The 19317-nt window shown below is 42.8% G+C and overlaps 1 protein-coding gene across 3 annotated transcripts in view; it reads left to right on the forward strand.

Annotated features, from left to right (window-relative positions):
* Window positions 1–19317, forward strand: part of LOC134949254 (cytochrome P450 2F2-like) — a 272832-nt gene that overhangs the window by 208105 nt on the left and 45410 nt on the right. For all 3 annotated transcript variants that reach the window (XM_063937735.1, XM_063937734.1, XM_063937736.1), the window contains exon 8: window positions 8650–8810. In XM_063937735.1, coding sequence (XP_063793805.1) covers window positions 8650–8810 — 161 coding nt within the window. The remainder of the gene's footprint in view (window positions 1–8649; window positions 8811–19317) is intronic.

Below are 19317 nucleotides of genomic sequence, written 5' to 3' on the forward strand. Positions count from 1 at the left end.
GTCCTCTCCATTATTCTAATTTGTAATTTTCTCTTAGTTTGTCCGATATATTGATATCTGCACGGGCACCCTAAAAGATAAATTACTCCCTCTGAATCACAATTTCTTTTATTTTGTATAATTTATTGGTCCATTCGATGTGAATTCTGTTATTGGTCGAGTCGAGTTGTTCTTTGTAGTTCTGCACGCTTTACAATTTAAGCAATAGTAACTTCCTTTATCTTTTATTTTATTTGTTGTGTCCTTTTGTATGTAACTTTGTACCAGGTTTTATTTCATGTTTTTTGCTTTTTTTGTATATGATTTGTGGTCTATCCTTAATAAAAGGAGCCAATTGTTTATTCAAGTGCAAAATGTGCCAATGTCTTTGTAATATGGTTTCCAAATGATGGTGTTGGCAGTTGAATTGGGTGATAAAGGCTGTGTTGAAATTCTCTTCCATTGTCTTTTGTCTATACTGGATAATACTTTTTCTGTCCATGGATGATATTTTTTTCAATCTCTCTAATTCTGTAACTTTATATCCTTTCTCTGAAAATTGGTCCCTTATATTATTACACTGTTGATGGAAAGTGTCCTCCTGTGTACAATTCCGCTTGAGGCATCTAAACTCGCCTCCCGGAATGCTCTGAAGCCAATTTCTATGATGGTTACTTGTACGGTCTAGCATATGATTCCCACTGACCTCCTTGATGTGATTTCTTTTGTTGAGTGTATTTCCTTGGATGAAAACTTCCAGTTCTAAATATGTTACTATATTTTTGCTAACCATCGACGTGAACTCTAAGCCGTAGGTGTTATTCTCCATGTATCTCAGGAAATCTCTCATTGTATCTTCTGGACCATTCCAAATTATCAACAGGTAATCAATATACCTCTTCCAGTTGACTATATATTCTCCAAATGGGTTATTATTACAGATTTTTTCTTCCTCCTTCCTAACCACGAATAAATTCGCATAGCTAGGTGCGAAGGAAGAACCCATGGCAATTCCTTTCACTTGATTGTAAAATACATCTTGATCCCAGAAATATTTTTTGTTCAGAATGTATTGTATACAGCTGATGAGAAAATTTCTTTGAGCATTAGGTAACTTTGTCTTATTTGAAAGGAAAAATCTGCATGCTTCGCATCATATCTTATGGGCTATAAATGTGTATAACGATCGAACGTCACAGGTGCACAAGATGTAACTTTCTTGCCATTCGATTGTGCCCAGCACTTGTAGAATATGAAGAGTGTTCTTAACCTATCCTTGTAGGAAGTAATCCACGTATTGTGATAAGTGTGATGATATAGATCCTATTCCTGAAACTATCGGGCGCCCAGGTGGATTTAATGGGTCTTTGTGTAGCTTCAGGAGTTGATAAAAGGTCCGAATTTTAGGATATTCTACGTAGCTGTATTCCATTTCCTTTTTTCGTCAGTATTCCCATTTCTATCCCTTCTTCTAGAAGTTCTTGTAATTCCCTTTGATAAGTTCTTGTTGGATCTCCTTGGAGACTCTCATATGTATTAGTATCTGACAACAAATTCTGGACTTCTCGTTAGTATTGCTCTCTGGCCATTATGACCAGGCCCCCACCCTTATCGGCTGGTTTCAGAATTATGGATTTCTCTTTCTTTAATTCTTGTAGTGCTTGATTTTTTCCTTTGTAAAGTTGTATTTCTTTTTCTTTTTTCCTGTGATGTTTTGAATATCTTTCTCTACTAATCTTTGAAATGTCTCTATATGCAGACCTTTTATGTGAGAGGGAAAAAAGGTTGATGTTGTGTTTAAGTTGCTATGGATGAATCGATCTTGTGGGTCTGTTGATCTTGTTTCATTTGGTTTGACAGCAAAAAACTTTTTAATGCATAATTTTCGTACAAATTTTTGAGTGTCAATGAAAATATCGAAACTGCATTTGAGTGAGGGGAAAATTTCAATCCTTTTCTTAGCAATGAAATTTGATGTTCTGTCAATTCTTTCTTGCTCAGATTGTAGATTCTTTTTCCTTTTGGATCTTTGTTTATCTCACTTATTATTCGTTTATTATGGCTTTTCTTCCCACCCATGACACCCCTTCTCCTGGTGACAGGGCCATATGTTTTATTTTTTGTTTCCATGGGGTCTGCTTCCATTCTGGTGGTCGTGGTTCCTCCATAAGATCCCCTAAATAATCCACCTGATCTTCTTCATCTTCTTCTAAAAGCGATCTTTTTCCATATTTGGTGGTGGTCATGTTCTCTTTCTTCTTAGTTCCGATGTTTTTCATTAAGGCTTGGTATTCAATTCTTTCCTCTTTCCTTGTAGTTGGCTGTCCTTGATTAAATGATTCTTTTTTTATAGATTGATTGTACTTGCGATCATAATGGAAGTTTCTTGGATTAAACGGACGATATTTCTTTCTTTGTGCTGGTGTCCTCGGTTGATCTTGTATCAAGGGTTCTCTTTGTTTTCTACTTTGGGCATTCCTCTGGATTCATGGTTTATATGGTGTGTCCAGATGGAGGAAGGAGATGCGGGAGTGACATCGCTAAGCGCTCACGGATGCCGCAAGCCGCAGGAGGGAACCAGAGCCAGGAAATCTGCACCAAGTGCAAATTAAAGCACTTACCATTCCGGACTTTACATCAGAACCGTCAGTATTCAGAAAAACTTTACAAACTCCAACCTGACATTCTCATAAGAGAGCTGCAAACACTATATTAATTAACCCATTTTTTACAGTTATGAGTGTTCAACACAATTTAATATGCGCTTCTTTAGTATATATTATTATATACCAACAATTCCTCTCTATCTCTGTTCTTAGCTCTTATTTTATAATCCTTTATAATTTGTACCGGGTACCCTCGTTCCCTGAATCTAGTACAATAAATATCTGACTGCTTCTCAAAGGTTTCTATATCAGTACAATTTCTCCGTAATCTTGTAAACTGTGAAAATGGGATATTTTTCTTCCATTTAGATAAATGATAGCTATTATAGTCTACATATCTATTGCTATCAACTTGTTTAAAAAATGTGCAACTCTGTACCCTTTTTCCTCATAATTTTCTGCATCAAAAATTAAATCCAAAAATAAAATTTTCCAACCCCCAAACGTGTGAGTGAACTTCAGTTTTTATGCATTCTTATTTATAACTTCCATGAACTTATTAAATTGATGTTCATTACCATCCCATACTATTATAATATCGTCAATAAAAAATTAAAAAGTTATAACTTTTTCCTTAAATCATCTGTGAGACAGGTGCCCTCCCAATCACCCATATATATATTCGCCAGGATTTGCGCACAAACTGTGCCCATCGCTGTGCCACACACCTGAATGTACCAATCATCCAAAAAAGAAAAATAATTGTATTGTAACACAAATTTTAAACAGTCACATATAAAATCCACTTTTTCATCACAAATCTCTGGATCCTTTTCAAGAACTTTTCTTACAGTGTATTACCCTTATCATGCGGGATCACAGTGTATAAGGATTGTACATCCACTGTACCCCAATTTTATGAATTTTTCCATTTTAGATCCTTAACAATCTGTAAAATGTGGGTAGAGTCTCTTACATAGGAATCTAATTCCATTATATATTTTTTGATATAAATATCCACAAATTTAGAGATTCTAGAAGTAAGTGATCCAATGCCAGCCACGATCGGGCGCCCGAGTGGATTTACATTATTTTTTTTTTTGTAACTTAGGCAAATGATAAAAGGTTGCCTCCTTTGGATATTCATTAAACAGATAGTTATACTCCTCTATGCTTATACATTTAGTATTAAGACCCTTTAGTAATAGATCCCTCAGGTCAGCCACAAAACCAGGTGTGGGATCTTTGCTCAATTTTTGGTAAGATTTTGTGTCACCAAGCAGATTTTGTGCTTCCTTGATGTAATAGTCCCTACCAAGCACAACTATACCCCCCCCCCCTTTATCAGCACTTTTGATCACAATATTAGTGTTAGCTGCTAGATCTTTCAGTGAATTATATTCTCCAGTGGACAAGTTTTTATTTTTAACGGTAGTATCCATATTATCAATTTCCATTTTAGCCATATCGGAAAACATATCTATAAACGGACCTTTTGATTCAATCGGATAGTATGTGCTCTTAGGTTTTAAACCTGAATCAGAGCTTACTTTATTTGCTTGCCAATTTTTAAATACAACATCATCTTTTTTTTTTAAATGCTGTTTTAGTGTTAGTCTCCTAATGTACAAGTTTAAATCAATATATAAACTTAATTTATTTATTCCACAGGCGGGAGCATATGACAGTTCCTTCTTTAGGACTTGTGTTTATATGGGGGATAGCTGAACTTTAGAGAGATTAAACATGGTGACTTCTGTTTTTTTCTCAGGGTTCTGACCTTCGGTTTTCTTCTTGGCAGCTCTTTTTCCTCGTTTACAGCCCACCATCTTTTTAGCCCTGTCAGGATCTGTGGGATTCCCTCCCCTACTGGTTCTCTGGGTCTGCCTCTGCCTAAAAAACCTTTTGGTGTATAATCCAATTGTTATATCTGCCCCCCCTGCAGTGCACATGGTTTTGCCCAACTGCTAAAAAATTTCCTGCTGCGATCAACTTGGAATTACCCCCTTAGCTGCCAAAAACTCATTCGATGTTTTTATATTCTTAAGATCGACATCTAGAATGTCTAAATCCTTTTCAACTTCTTTAAGAATTTGTTTCTTTTCAAATATAATTAACCTCATTAATTCAAATGAACATTCATCAAGGATCCTGTACCATTCCTTCATAAAATGTGTGTTCTCATGACGCATAGTGGGATTTTTAGTCCGGTGTAAATGTAAACCCCATGGAATTCTTCCACATTTAAGGTAATTTTCTTACCCTGAAATAACCCACTGGGTTTTGGTTTCTTTAATTAGGAGTTTATCTAAATGAAAGAGCTGCTCATCCAGAGCTTGATCCTTTGTAACCTTTTCAGAGTTTAGTGTAGCTTTATCATCAAAAATCCTATTACACTCTTGCGAGCGTTTAGCTTTAAGATCAACATTTCTAAACATGTTTAAACACAAACCACAAATTTTAAATGGATAATAAACAGCAGCAACTATGTAATAGATTCTGAACAATTAGATACACAATAAAAGACACACACTGGGCGCTCCACTTATCCGTCTAGCACACCTGTGTGGCAGACATTCAGTCTAATTTGCATAAACTGAGTTCCATATATACTGTAAGGAGTAATTACTCCACACTTCCACAATGTATAAGCACAAGGATTATTAATGTCCACAGCCTATAATTGGAGCGCCCTGTGTGTGTGTCTTTCATTGTGTGTGTGTGTGTGTGTGAAAATATCTATATATATATATATATATATATATATATATATAATCAGCAGGAAATAACGAGGCGGCACTCGGAGTCTTGAAAAACAGCAAACCATATAATAGTGCAAATCAACGTTTCGGGGTTACCCCCTTCATCAGGATTAGTGCAATGTAACAAACAAGGTGTTTAAATACCACTTACCCCCTCTTCAGAACATCCCCTCTGGCCGGTGCCGCTGGCCGCGCCGTCCCGGTCTTCAGACTGACGTCACCAGTGTCTCACAGGAAGTGACATGCCGGCGATGGGAGGCGCGTCCATGGCAACCCAGCCTAACAACAAAACATAAATACATGAGAATCATTGTGAAACAGTGCCGTGAAAAGCATCAAATAAGACACGGCTTTGTGACAAAACCACTTTTGTGAGCTGCCATGTATTAGCTGTTGCATCAACAGTGTTAAAAAGGTTTCCACCAAATAGACATAACTTAATCTGTGCAAAACATATTGAAACTCCATTCAGGATAAAATACCCATATTAAAAGCTAAAACCCCTGTAAGATGCCAAGGTGACCCCACTCTTAAACCTCACTGTAACAGCCTGGACTATAATAATGAAATAGCACTGGTCTTCCCTTCCCCTATCTTTAAATTTAAATCTTTAGTGCCAGTCTCACCCATCCTGACGCACATATGCTGTTGTCTCTATCGCGTACTAGTGGGGACTGGTCGTATAAATTTTTTATCACTGATTGAATCCTCAACCGTCTGTATTGTTAAATAAAATTAATTAAACCGAGATTATCATTCAGGCCTGCAGGTCTAAGAGTGTTTAGCCTGTGAATCCACATCGATTCTAACTGTAGGAGTTTTCTACCTCTATCACCCCCCCTCAAAGATTCTGGCACATGGTCAATGATTCTGTGTTTAAAAGTTGCCATAGTGTGCCTGTACTCAAGAAAATGTTTAGCTACAGGTTGATCCCCTTTGCCTGAAGCAAGGGCATTTCTTATGGCCAACCTGTGCTGTGCCATCCTTATTTTAAACTTGGACTCGGTTTTTCCGATATAATACCTGCCACAAGGGCAAATGATTGCATAAACCACAAATTTGGTGGTACAGGTCAGGGGCCATCTGATGGAAAACTTCTTGCCTGAACATGGGTGCACGATGTGATCTCCCACCGACATGTGAGAGCACGTCGTACATCCTGTACACTTGAAACAGCCATTTTTGCGTTTCAAAAAATGCTCCGGTGTTACTTTGAACTTAGCCATATCAGTTTTCACTACCAAATCTTTAATACTCCGGCCCCTGACATAACTAGGCATGACCCGTTGATGGCGAAACATCGGTAATACCGGATCAGTAGCTACCAGGGGCCATAGTTTTTTTACTTCCTTACGTACCTGATTACTGTGAACACCAAATCACAGACCCAGGGAATAACGCCCACCAGTTCTTTTTCTTTTTTGGGTTTCAGGCACTCGTCTCTATTCATTTTTACTGCTTTTCCTCTAGCTTGAACCAATAATTGTCGTGGGTAGCCTCTAGCTCTCAATCTAAGCTCCATCTCATCGAGTTGTTTGTCCCTCTGTTGTGTGCAACTATTACTTTTGCACACTCTCAAAAATTGAGAGTAGGGCACACTTCTTACCGTGGATGCTGGATGACAGCTGTCATACCTCAGGATGGTGTTCCGGTCAGTTGGTTTTTTAAACAAACACATCACCAACTGGCCTTCCCGGATTTTGATCTTAAGGTCTTGGAAGCAGATTTCACTACAGCTACTACTCATAGTTAATTTTACTGGGCTGTCTGTGTTGTTATGCTCCGAGACAATGACTTCCAAGTCACCCACCTCTCCATGCCACATCAAGAGCAGGTCATCTATATATCTATAGTATAGAAATAGTCTGCTAGATATCCTGCTTTTAATGAAAAAAAGGTTACGCTCTACCTCCCACATGAACGCATTCGCGAACGAGGGTGCCACGGAAGATCCCATGGCACACCCCGTTAGCTGCCTATAGAATTGCCCATCAAAGCTAAAGAAATTGTGGGTTAAAGTAAAATACAGTAGTGCCATAAAAAAATCTATATCTGGGCCCACGTATTCAGTGTTGCCTGTGATCAATTGTCTGACCGCCTGCAGCCCCTGTCCATGGGGAATACAAGTATACAAACTTGTTACGTCAATGGTAGCTAATGTGATATCTACCGGAATTTGCTCAAATGATGAAAACTTCTGTAGTAACGTAGTTGAATCTTTGAGGTGAGTGAATGTACCCTGTATACAGGGTTGCAAATAACTATCTAAGAAGATCGCAATTGGCTTGCACAGAGACCCCCGGGCAGATATAATCGGTCTGCCCGGTGGTCTCTGCGCGTCCTTATGGACCTTAGTGATGGTATAAAACAAGGGTGACACCGGATGTTCGGTCACCAATTTCTGAAACACTTCCCCTGAAATAATTTCCTCATCCCTTGCTTGCTGCAAGATACATTTTAATTCAGTTAAATATTTAGATGAAGGGTCATGGGATAACTTTACATATGTCTGTCGATCACTGAGGAGCCTCTGGCATTCAGCTTTATAGTCTGCCACCTCCTGGATCACTGTGGCTCCTCCCTTATCCGCGTTGCGGATCACAATGTCCTTCCTCTTACTCAACTCTTGAAGAGCTTTTCTTTCTTCTTGCTGTAAATTATGATGTCTTGGAGGTTGCTCCCTACTGCCAGTAGCCTCCAACATCCTGTGGAATGTCCTGAGTGAGGCATTGTGGGAAATCGGATCAAACCGAGACTTGGGGCCTAATTTCTGGATCCTGGGGGGTAAAGGTGCTTTTTGTGTGGACGGTGGTTGTTTACTAAAGTGTTCTTTCAGTTTTAAAATTTAGTGCAAAAACTGCAGTGAAACAATCAACGTTTCGGGGTACTTCACCCCTTCATTAGGATCCTGAGGAAGGGGTGAAGTACCCCGAAACATTGATTGTTTCACTGCAGTTTTTGCACTAAATTCATTTTGCTGCTTGAAGTCTCTGAGTGCCGCCTCGATTTTTACGGATATATATATAAAACTTAGATATATTCATAACATTACCAGTTATAGCAGTGTAATTATGTACCCTAGATATAAGGTTTTACCTTAGGAATATTAAACTAAAGAAATAATCAAACACAAATGGTACATTCCTATTTACACACATATGAAAATACTTATTATTCTAATGATAGGATTACACATTGTCCATTTTTAACATTAATAAAACATGCATAAAATATCTGTTCAAGAATTTCTTGGTCTTCTTTCCAATTTCTGTATTTTTTTCTATCTGCTGTTTATGTATTAGGTTCCCTCATAGATCCCAAAAATCAATTACACTGCTCTGTGTCTAACGTCATCTGCTCTGTCCTGTTTGGGAAAAGGTTTGATTACCAGGATGAAGAATTCCAAAATATTATGCATTGCATCCAGGACAGCATCAGAATCATGAGTAATCCTTGGGGGCTGGTAAGTATTTTCACTTTATCAAAAAGGAAATATAAACTAGCTAACATAATTCTCAAAATGTAAATACGCTATCACCTGATGTTCTAAACTCACAACTTGATTTGGTCATAAAATGTAGGGTAATTTCCTAATTTGAGTATATTGATATATTACAACTGAATAAAATAACTAATGGTGACCCAAACACAAGAAAACACGTAATGCCAGCATTATGGGATTAAAAAGCCATCATAAAACAAAATAACATCTCCATTTGGACAGTACTTTTGTACTACAAAATGGGTCCCCACAGCCATGATGCTTTCTATCTAAATGGACCCTCTTGTGGGCGGTAACTATATATTTTCTTCCAAATGCACCATCTACTGCACATCTTATGTGCCCACTGGCCCTCTTTGTTGTTCTTTAAAGCAATCAACTACACACTAGATGCACCAAACCCACAAACATCCACCATAAATCTCTAAAGAGAAAGAAGCCCCAATTCTGCAACGTTCTCTTTAACTTTCCAATGGTCCCACCTCCAGGTGGTTGCTCATTACACAGAAATTTAGAGTACAGCTTCAAAATGTAATGTCTTCTAATTCAACTAAAGCTGTGCTCCAGGACTCAACCTTGTGATTTAAAATCTTACAGTCTTATTTTGGCAAATGTTATTATAAATTTCATAATAACAGATATCCTAGTCCCAAAATGTAACATATAGAACATATAACATTATGAGATTCAAAATCCATCAAGAAACAAAAAGGGGGAGGGTTAATACACTTACTCTTGATAAATATGCTACAAAATGTGGCCCCCACCCTCAAAACCTTCTATCGCATTAATTATTTTGTGGGCGATATCCAAAAACCCCCATGCAGGTGGTACTATGTATAGACTTACTTAAAAATACACCCGCCACTTCCCATCATATTTGCCCACTGGCCGCTACTGCCACAGCAGATTCCAGCTGAAACTGATGTCCTCCACCAGAGCAACTCAGTTCACACAAACAAAAACTATCAATAGTTACCTGTGCTATTTGGAAGATCTACCCAGCATACAGATTTAGCCACTCTTATTGTGGCTACATCTAGGCACATTCACACCTTGTTTGCCACGACCACATGCGCATCTAAGGTGCTTGCGCACCTTATACACAAATTGACCCCATTCACTTTGAATGGGGTGGCAAAATATGCACCGCGTGTGCACGTAGATGGGAGATGTAGCCACAATTAGCAAGGCTACATCTGTATATCTGCATTTCAATTATCTGTGCTATTTAGAAAACCTGCTAGAATACTCTTTAGTGTAAATTATCAGTGCTATTCTGAAGATCCATTCAGCTGTTCTCTCTCTCTATAGTTCTAGTATGATCTAGGTACTCCTATTTAGTTGGCATATTCAGCTAGTGCATTTTCTTCTCAGTGCCATCCAGTTTAATGGTACATTTAGCTAGTGATTTTAGTTCCTTATGCTATTTATAATTTCCTGTTCCCTTTGATAATGCCGATTTATATACAGGAATAAAAGCTGTACCTTGAACACACCTTAAATACACTTTAACATGGAGCCGCTGCGCCGCTATACTTAGTACACCACCTACGTACATTGTACACCGTTTGCGTACCGAGTCCCGTACAGTGTACGGACTTTGCGTACAAGCTCCGCGCTGACGGTACAAAGTACACGCAGCGCGTACACACCCAGAGATACATTGCGAACCCTTAACAGCTATGCAAGTGATAATAATACACTCTAAACCTTAGCAGGGACAGGAAAACACGACACCGGTTTACTATTTAAATGCTGGGTTCCGACACCACAGCGTATTATTGCTGAAAGGGGGTTGCAATACAAACAATATAATACAACAGAATAATGGCTACAATCAATGGTACATACGTGATTGGATTCGCCGCGCTACCCAGTCTAGTCCTCAGTCATCTGATAGATAATTTTGTGAGCCTTGTGTCTGATCAGGCCTGCAGCAGGCTCTCTTTATACAATTCTTCCAAAACTCAACACAATGGATACTGTAATCTCTTTGTCCATTGGACACAGGGATGGTCATTTACAGTACAGGAGAGGTCATAGGTCGGTTTGAATAGGTGGGCGATGTCTGTTCCAACTGCTCGTGGGTGGTCTCCTCTGGATTCACGCCGCATACATAATGTACAGTAAATACAGTTTATATCTATATTCTGCTCCTGCACATAACTATCCGCAGGAACATGCAATCTGCTGTAGACCAACACCGGAATATTACCCTTAAAATACCCTACAGCTGGATACCAAACACCACCTTATAACCTTAGTCTGTCCCCTCCTATCCTGTAAAGGTGAATCCCTTTGTTCTGAAACCATTTAAACTGTTGTAACTTGCTGCTGTGGTGCAGGGAGACTATGTGTAAAATGTGCACTATTTGGATTAAATATGTAATGTGTTTTGATGGCTTTTCCATGCGTTCACAAACTCTACCGTAAATACCCATACCACGCGCTAATGCGCATGTCCGTGGGAGCGACCATACACAGATTGCGAATATGTGCACGCACGGCAGAGCAAGTACGTGCACGGAGGCCATCTGTGTGTAGTTTGTACGTGATGTGTGTTCTGCAATATTTTTTTGACTTTGACACCTTTAAATATGTGTGTATCTGATCTTGAGCCTACACCACTTATAGTTAAAATCCTGGCAGCAGCTGAGCACCAGTGAAATATGATAGTTTTGGGAAAGGGGGTTGTTCAGGCTTGGACTAGGCCACCGAGGAGCCGGTAGGCCCTGCCGAACATTAACCACGTCCTCTTTTGTGCGATGCCATCGCTGCGCTCTCCTCCCCGGCTCCCATCCCAGCCACAGGAGCAGAACTGAAGTTGGTGGCGGCGGGTGATCGCAGAGTTCGGCTGAGGGGAGGGGAAGCACGTACTGCGCTCTGCTCCCCGGCCCCAGGACCAGCAGCGGGAACAGCAGGTGATCCCGGGCGGCGGCGGTGATTGCAGACGCAAACTGAGGGGAGTAGAGGCACACACTGCACTCTTCTCCCCGACCCCCAGCACCAGGACTAGCAGCAGAGCCTAGGCGGTGGCGGAGGTAAGCAGCACTATGGGGGTATCTGGCACCATGTGGACAGTGCCTGTGTATCTGGCACTGTGTGGGCAGTACCTGTGTATCTGTCACTTCTGGGGGCATATGTGTACCTTGTACTGCACTACTGGAGGCATCTGTGTATCTGGCACAGCTGGGGGCGTATGTATACCTGGCACTGCACTACTGGGGGCATCTGTGTATCTGGCATTGCACTACTGGGGACATCTAGCACTGCACTTCTGAGGGTATCTGGCACTTCACTACTGGGTTCATCTGGGTATCTGGCACTGTTGGGGGCATCTGTGTATCTGGCACTGCACTACTGGCGACATCTGTGTATCTGGCACTGCACTACTGGAGGCGTAGGTGTATCTTAAACTATTGGGGGTGTATGTGTATCTGACACTGCATTACTGGAGGCGTATGTGTATCTTGCACTATTGGAGGTGTATGTGTATCTGGCACTGCACTACTGGGGGCATCTGTGTATCTGGCACTGCACTACTGGGGGTGTATTTGTATTTGGCACTGCTGTGGGCATCTGTGTATCTGGCACTGCACTACTGGTGACATCTGTGTATCTGGCACTGCACTACTGGAGGTGTAGGTGTATCTTGCACTATTGGGGTGTATGTGTATCTGGCACTGCACTACTGGAGGCGTATGTGTATCTGGATCTGCTGTGGGCATCTGTGTTTCTGGCACTGCACTACTGGGGGCATCTGTGCATCTGGCACTGCACTACTGGGGGCGTATATGTATCTGGCACTGCTGTGGGCATCTGTGTTTCTGGTACTGCACTACTAGGGGCATCTGTGTTTCTGACACTGCACTACTGGGGGCATCTTTGTATCTGGCACTGCACTACTGGGGGCATATGTGTATCTGGCACAGCTGTGGGCATCTGTGTTTCTGGCACTGCACTACTGGGGGCATCTGTGTATCTGGCACTGCACTACTGGGGGCGTATGTGTATCTGGCACTGCTGTGGGCATCTGTGTTTCTGGCATTGCACTACTGGGGGCATCTGTGTATCTGGCACTTCACTACTGGGTGCATCTGTGTATACGGCACTGCACTATTGGAGGCGTATGTGTATCTGGCACTATTGGGGGTGCATGTTTATCTGGTACTGCATTACTGGGGTCATTATTTGTATCTGGCACTATACTGGGGTCTTTATGTGTTTCTACTGCTCTCGCCTGGTGTAACCCAGGCACATATACTACTGCTGTCTCCCGATGTAACCCAGGCACAGATATTACTGCTCTCTCCTAGTGTAACCCAGGTACAGATACTACTGCTCTCTCTCGGTGTAACCCAGGCGCAGATACTACTGCTCTGTGCCGGTGAAACCCAGGTGCAGATACTACTGCTCTCTAGTGGTGTAACCCAGGCGCAGATACTACTGCTCTATCTTGGTGAAACCCAGGCACAGATACTACTGCTCTCTCCCGGTGAAACCCAGGCACAGATACTACTGCTATCTCCCGGTGAAACCCAGGCACATATATTACTGCTCTCTAGTGGTGTAACCCAGGCACAGATACTACTGCTCTCTCCCAGTGAAACCCAGGCACAGATATTACTGCTCTCTCCCGGTGAAACCCAGGCACAGATACTACTGCTCTCTCCCGGTGAAACCCAGGCGCAGATACTACTGCTCTCTCCTGGTGTAACCCAGGTGCATATACTACTGCTCTCTCCTGGTGAAACCCAGGTGCAAATAATACTGTTCTCTCCTGGTGTAACCCAGGCACATATACTACTGTTCTCTCCCAGTGTAACCCAGGCACATATACTACTGCTCTCTCCTGGTGTGCAGACGTATGTGCAGGAGCTCCTGAGCTCCAGAGCCTAGCAGTGCAGCAGAGTGAGAGTGCCCGCCCCCCTGCAGGATTCCTGGGCAGGAGTTGCTGCTCTTAGCAGGGGGAGAGTGGAAGTTTCAGCAGGTGGAAGGCCCAGACCCGGGGCTGCTGCCTTCGGGTTCCAGAGGTATGAAGAAGGGGCAGGCATCCCTCGCGCCATTCCCTTCCCCAGCTGTAGGGGTTGGGGGACAGGAAGGGACGGTGGAATCAGCCAGCCACGGATTACAAGGAGTACCAGCAGTGTTGCCGGAGCCCCTGTGAAGCAGCAGGGATTGGCAGGAAGATTGTGTACCCCTAAGCCTGTGGAAGGCACCTCTGCCAGTAAGATTACTGGTGGGGACGGTACAGTCGCCACAGCGGCTGAGCCTCCAGGCAAGGAAGGGGTTAATGTCAATGTAACAGAAGATATCTCAGATACAGAGGACTCAGACTGTGATGATGATGTTTCAGAGGAAGATTACTGGGTCCATTTCGGCCTAAAGGAATTAATGGCAGAAGCTGCTAATCTTAATTCCCGGAATTATGCTCGCAAGAGAAAGTGTAATACAATTGGCAATTTGGAGCGGGTCAGGATCCAGGGTGAAATGGATGAAATACAAGCAACCATGTGCAATATAAAGGGCAGAATAACATCTCTGAAGGAATCTGAAGGAAAGAAAAAAAAGGCAAAAGTTTCCATACCAGCAGGGAAGGAGTTAACTGCAGTGCATAGAAATCAGGTTACACCCTCATCAAAGGAGTTGATTCACCTGGAGAAGGAAGAGGGTGTGGAGATGGAGGAATCCCCAGTTATTGATGAGCTCCAGAATTTGCCTGTCCAGGAAGAGGCTGTGGTTTTTATGGATACAGCATCATCGGCTGTTATGGAGACGGAAGCAGAGGCGAGGGGAGCAGACGGCGGCTCGGGAATCCCTGGTGGTGCACCAAGCAAGGTAAGATCTGTGCAGGTGTTGTCAGGAGGGGATTCCCGGGGGTTACCCTTGGCTTCCAAGGTGCCGGGCAATGGTAGCAGTAATGAAAATGCTGTTATAGGTGACAGGCTGGTGGGGACCGGAGGGCAGGATCCGGCGTCGGGTCTATGCAGGGCACAGGGTGGCATGGAGGATGAGCCTATTAACATTTTGCTTGAATCTGATGCAGGTCCTAGTGTAATTGTGCAGGCTGTGTCCAAAGATGTGCAGGGAGGTGTGGGAATGGCAGTGAGGAAAACTGTAATAACTGATGGTTTGGCTCAAGGTCTGCCAGCTCTAGATCCAGAGACTTTGGATGCTGGTGAGAAAGTAGTTGCAGAGTTAATATATGGGAACATTCCAGCTCCTGCCAGGGTGAAGGAAGCATTGTCGTTAATCAGTGCAGAAGTAAAGAAAAAGAATTCTAAAGACATTCCAGAAGGAAAGGATAAAAATGTGGGGGGGAAACTGCAAAGTGAAAATGTCAATTTAGCTCCTCTTGTTTCTTTTTCAGTGACAGAGGGTGGAGGGAGTGCGGGTAAGCCTAACCCTGATGAAATGTCTTATGCACAGAAGGCGGCAGATATGGGGAAAAATTCTGGAAATAAGGATACAAGATTTGGTGGTGGTAGTGGTGGCCAGAGAGGGAGACGAAACCTTGTACAGTTTAGGTGGGTGGGTGATGGCGAACCCCCACCTAAGACTGATTTTCTAAGGTTAATTTTTTCTCTTGGGGTTACTTACAGAGATTTATATGCCTGTATTCACCCTATAAAATCTGTTGAGTATGATGTCAGCTTTTATAATAAGGAAACATTGTTTATTTTTTGGAGAAAGTGGTTTGTAAACAAGGACAAGAATGGTTACTGTAAGTATGAGGCGGATTTGATGGAGAAGCAAAATGACATAAAAGTGACCATCCTGGTCCGCAATGAATCTATACCTATGGAAGATATCAGGTTTTGGTTAAGTAGGCAATGTGAATTGCAATCTGACATTAGGAAAACCACCACACAATGGGAGTGTGGGGAGGTGCTTGGTTGGCCAGTGTACGTCTGTATCCTGGGGAGACCGGTGTGCGTCATATTCCATCTGCTGCGTACATAGGTCGAGACCGGGTGCAGATATTTTATACTGGTCAACCAAGGACATGTTTTAAGTGTGGTGAGGCTGGCCACCTCAGTGGTGACTGTGGGGGTGTGAAATGTTCGATGTGTGGGGAGAGTGGACATACATCTAGAACATGTAATAAGGTGAAATGTAACCTTTGTGGGGAGATGGGACATCCCTACAGTCGTTGCCCCATGGCAAATCATAACAACAGGGGTTGTATGAATTTTGAGGAAGGTAGTAGTTCAGAAATGGGAATTACTAGGGGTGGAGTAGTTAAAGTGAACAAAGAGAAAGAAATGTCATGGGAAATTGGAAAAATAGTGTCAGAAGGAAGCAAAGTTCAGCCTCAGGCCCAATCACAGCCTCAATCCCAGTCCCAATCCTGGTTTCAGGTGGGAAAAAAAGGTGTAAAAACAACAAAGAGGAAAGTGGAGGAAGAGGTGATTCTTTCAAATAGGTTTGGCGTATTGACAGATGAGGAAGATGAGGGAGAAGTGGTTCTAGAAAAAGGGGAACCAAGACTTAAACCTAGAAGACAGAGAAGAAAGAACAGAGAAAGGAAAGAAGTAATTAAGATGGTAGGGAAGAGAAGGAGGGAGGAGGGAGAAGGGAATGCAGACAGTGAAATAGAGGATGTTGCAGCAGAAAGTTTAGAGTGGGATCCAATAGGGATTGAATTGGAGCAAAGAAAAGAGGAGGAGGAGTTTGGGAAGCCACTGTTTGAGGATGAGGAGGTAGGTTTGGAGGTGGTTGATGCTGAGGAGGAAGTGATGGTGATAGGGAAAGAGGCAGATAGTGAATCTGAGAGTCAGAGCAATCAAAATAATGTGTCTGGCCCTAGGTCACTGGATGCAAGGGAACCCCCTGACCCTGGTCCTAAAGAGGCGGGTGTGGATGTGGTTGTGATTGAGGAAGGGAATGGGGTGGCATGTATGGATTGTGGTGTTGGTGGTGGGGGTGGTGGTGATAATTAGAGTAATGTATGTGCATAGTCCATTCCAACAATCTGGAACCATGGATCCCCATCCTATTCGATGTGCCACAATGAATGTGGCTTCTCTGTTATCTGTACGTGCTCGGTATCTGGCTTTTGAGTTTTTTGACAACCAGAACGTGGACATCTTGTTCTTACAAGAGACCCGGATCAACAGATTAGCAGCCCTTCACAAAGCTAAAAGTGAGTGGAGACGCGGGCCCTCTTTTTGGTCTCTTGCTGCTGAGCCGTACGGTGGGGTGGCGGTACTTTTTACCGACATGGTAACCGTGCGCAAGGTTGTTGAGTTACAAGTGGGAAGGTGTATGATTTTGGATGTCACTTTAAGAGGACATAACCTTAGGCTTATCAATATCTATGGCCCCCAGTCTCGCTGGGATAGGAAATGTCTTTTTGAAATGGTTAAACCCTTTCTTTTCACGGCCCAGCAAGTCATCTTTGGGGGCGATTTCAACGCCATCATTAGGCCAAAAGACAGGGGAGGCTCCAGAGGACTGAGGCTGGGCTATGATGAGAATTTTTTAGTTAGTATGACTAGTCAGGCAGGTATGGTTGATGTACACGTTAAACATCAACCAGACCTCACGGGGTACACTTACTTTTGTGGTCAGCGCAGATCTAGAATAGACAGGTTTTTTTGTTAAGGAGTCCTCAAGCACTTTACCTTCAGAGGTAAAGTTTGTAGAGTTCTCCGATCACGGGTACTTAAGTTTTGTTTTGAATGCCTCGCAATCCTTCCAGAAAGGAAGGGGTTTGTGGCATCTGAATGCTGAGCTTCTCAAGGAAGAGGAAGTGAGACAGTCTTTCAGGGAGTTTTTTCAGGCGCAGGAGTCACTGTTGGAGGCTGGTTGGAGTAGATCGGAGTGGTGGGAGGAAGTAAAAAAGAGAGCCCGAAGTCTTTTCAGGAGGCTAGTAGTTAAAAGAAACTTGGTTAAAAAAAATACCTACTATACTCTAAGAAGGAGATTAGATTTCCTGATCTCTGAACAGGAGGATAGTGGGGAAATCTCCCGAGTGAAATCACAGATGAGAGAACATCAGTATAGCCGTCTATCTTCTTTGATTTTGGAGAGGGCTTACGGAAAGTACCACTCCCCGGATCCCTACCAGAGTTGTAGAAGGGGGATTGATGTTAAAGAGATAAGAGGGCTTGTTGATGGAGAGGGTGTGCTTCAGAAGGGTGAGGAAGGCATCCTAAAAGTCATCAGGTCCTATTACGCTGAACTCTTGTCTGCGAAGGCACTTGACAGAGAAACGATGGAGGCATTTCTGAGGGAGACACCTGGTCTTGTGGAGCCAGATGCTTCTTTTGACTGTTTGAACAGCGAAATAGGTGTGGAGGAGGTCAGAGAGACAATTGGCAGGTTAACTCCCAAAAAATCTCCAGGACCAGATGGTTCAACAGCTGAATTCTATAAAGAATTCTCAGATATCCTGGCTCCTCATCTTACGGAAGTATATAATACTAGCCTGGGTGAGGGTGAACTCCCTCCTTCCATGAGACAGTCAGCTCTTATTTTGCTGTCCAAAGGTAAGGACCCGGTCCATATTGAGAACTGGTGCCCCATCGCTCTTCTCAATACGGACAGAAAGATTCTGGCAAAAATGTTTTTCAACAGGCTAAGGGAATTTTCAGAGCTTGTACTTTTGCCTTCCCAGCACTGTACTGTAAAGGGCCGCAGTACCTTTACTGCTGTCCTTGGTGTCCGGGAGGCTCTTGAAAGGTGCTGGGCTGGAAAGTTGAATAAGTTTCTGCTGGCATTGGATCAGTCTAAGGCTTTTGATCGGGTCAATCATGAGTACCTGTGGGCCTTACTTGAAAGGTATGGTTTCCCTATAAGGGCGGTAAATTGGTTGAAAGTTTTGTATAAAAAGGCTGAGAGCTTCCCACTTGTGAATGGTTGGGTAGGGCCTGCATTTTCAGTAGACTCTGGTGTTCGTCAGGGGTGTCCCCTGAGCCCTCTTTTGTACGTGTTTGCAATCGATCCTTTTATAAGAAGGGTTGAGGGCGGCATGTTGGAAGGGGTGCAGCTGAACCCAGAGTTTCCTTTGAGTGTAGTAGCCTATGCTGATGATGTCACAGTAGTCCTGTCATCGGTGGCAGAGGCACGTGATGTAGACCAACTGATCATGGAATATTCAAGTGCTTCGGGTTCCATAATCAATCAGGACAAGTGTGAAGCTTTCTGGTCGGGAAACTGGATGGTGCAACCCGTACAGTAAAGAGCTGGATAGGATGGAAGTTCTCTCTGAGGGAAAGGGTGGACCTGTGTAAAACTTACCTGATCCCAATGTTTTTGTATGTCAGCTATGTATGTTTTTTGCCGCAATCTTTGTGGACTAGAATGAATTCCTTGTTTTTTCTACTTTTGTGGGGGAACAAGCTGAACATTGTGAAAAGAGGTATCACTTACAGACCGAGGGCAGAAGGGGGCTTGGATATGGTAAACCCCGTAGTCTTTTTTGTAACAGCTTTTTTAAAGCTAAATGTCGGTGGTCTCT

The sequence above is a fragment of the Pseudophryne corroboree genome, chromosome 8 (assembly GCF_028390025.1).
Source record: "Pseudophryne corroboree isolate aPseCor3 chromosome 8, aPseCor3.hap2, whole genome shotgun sequence".
Lineage (NCBI taxonomy): Eukaryota > Metazoa > Chordata > Amphibia > Anura > Myobatrachidae > Pseudophryne > Pseudophryne corroboree.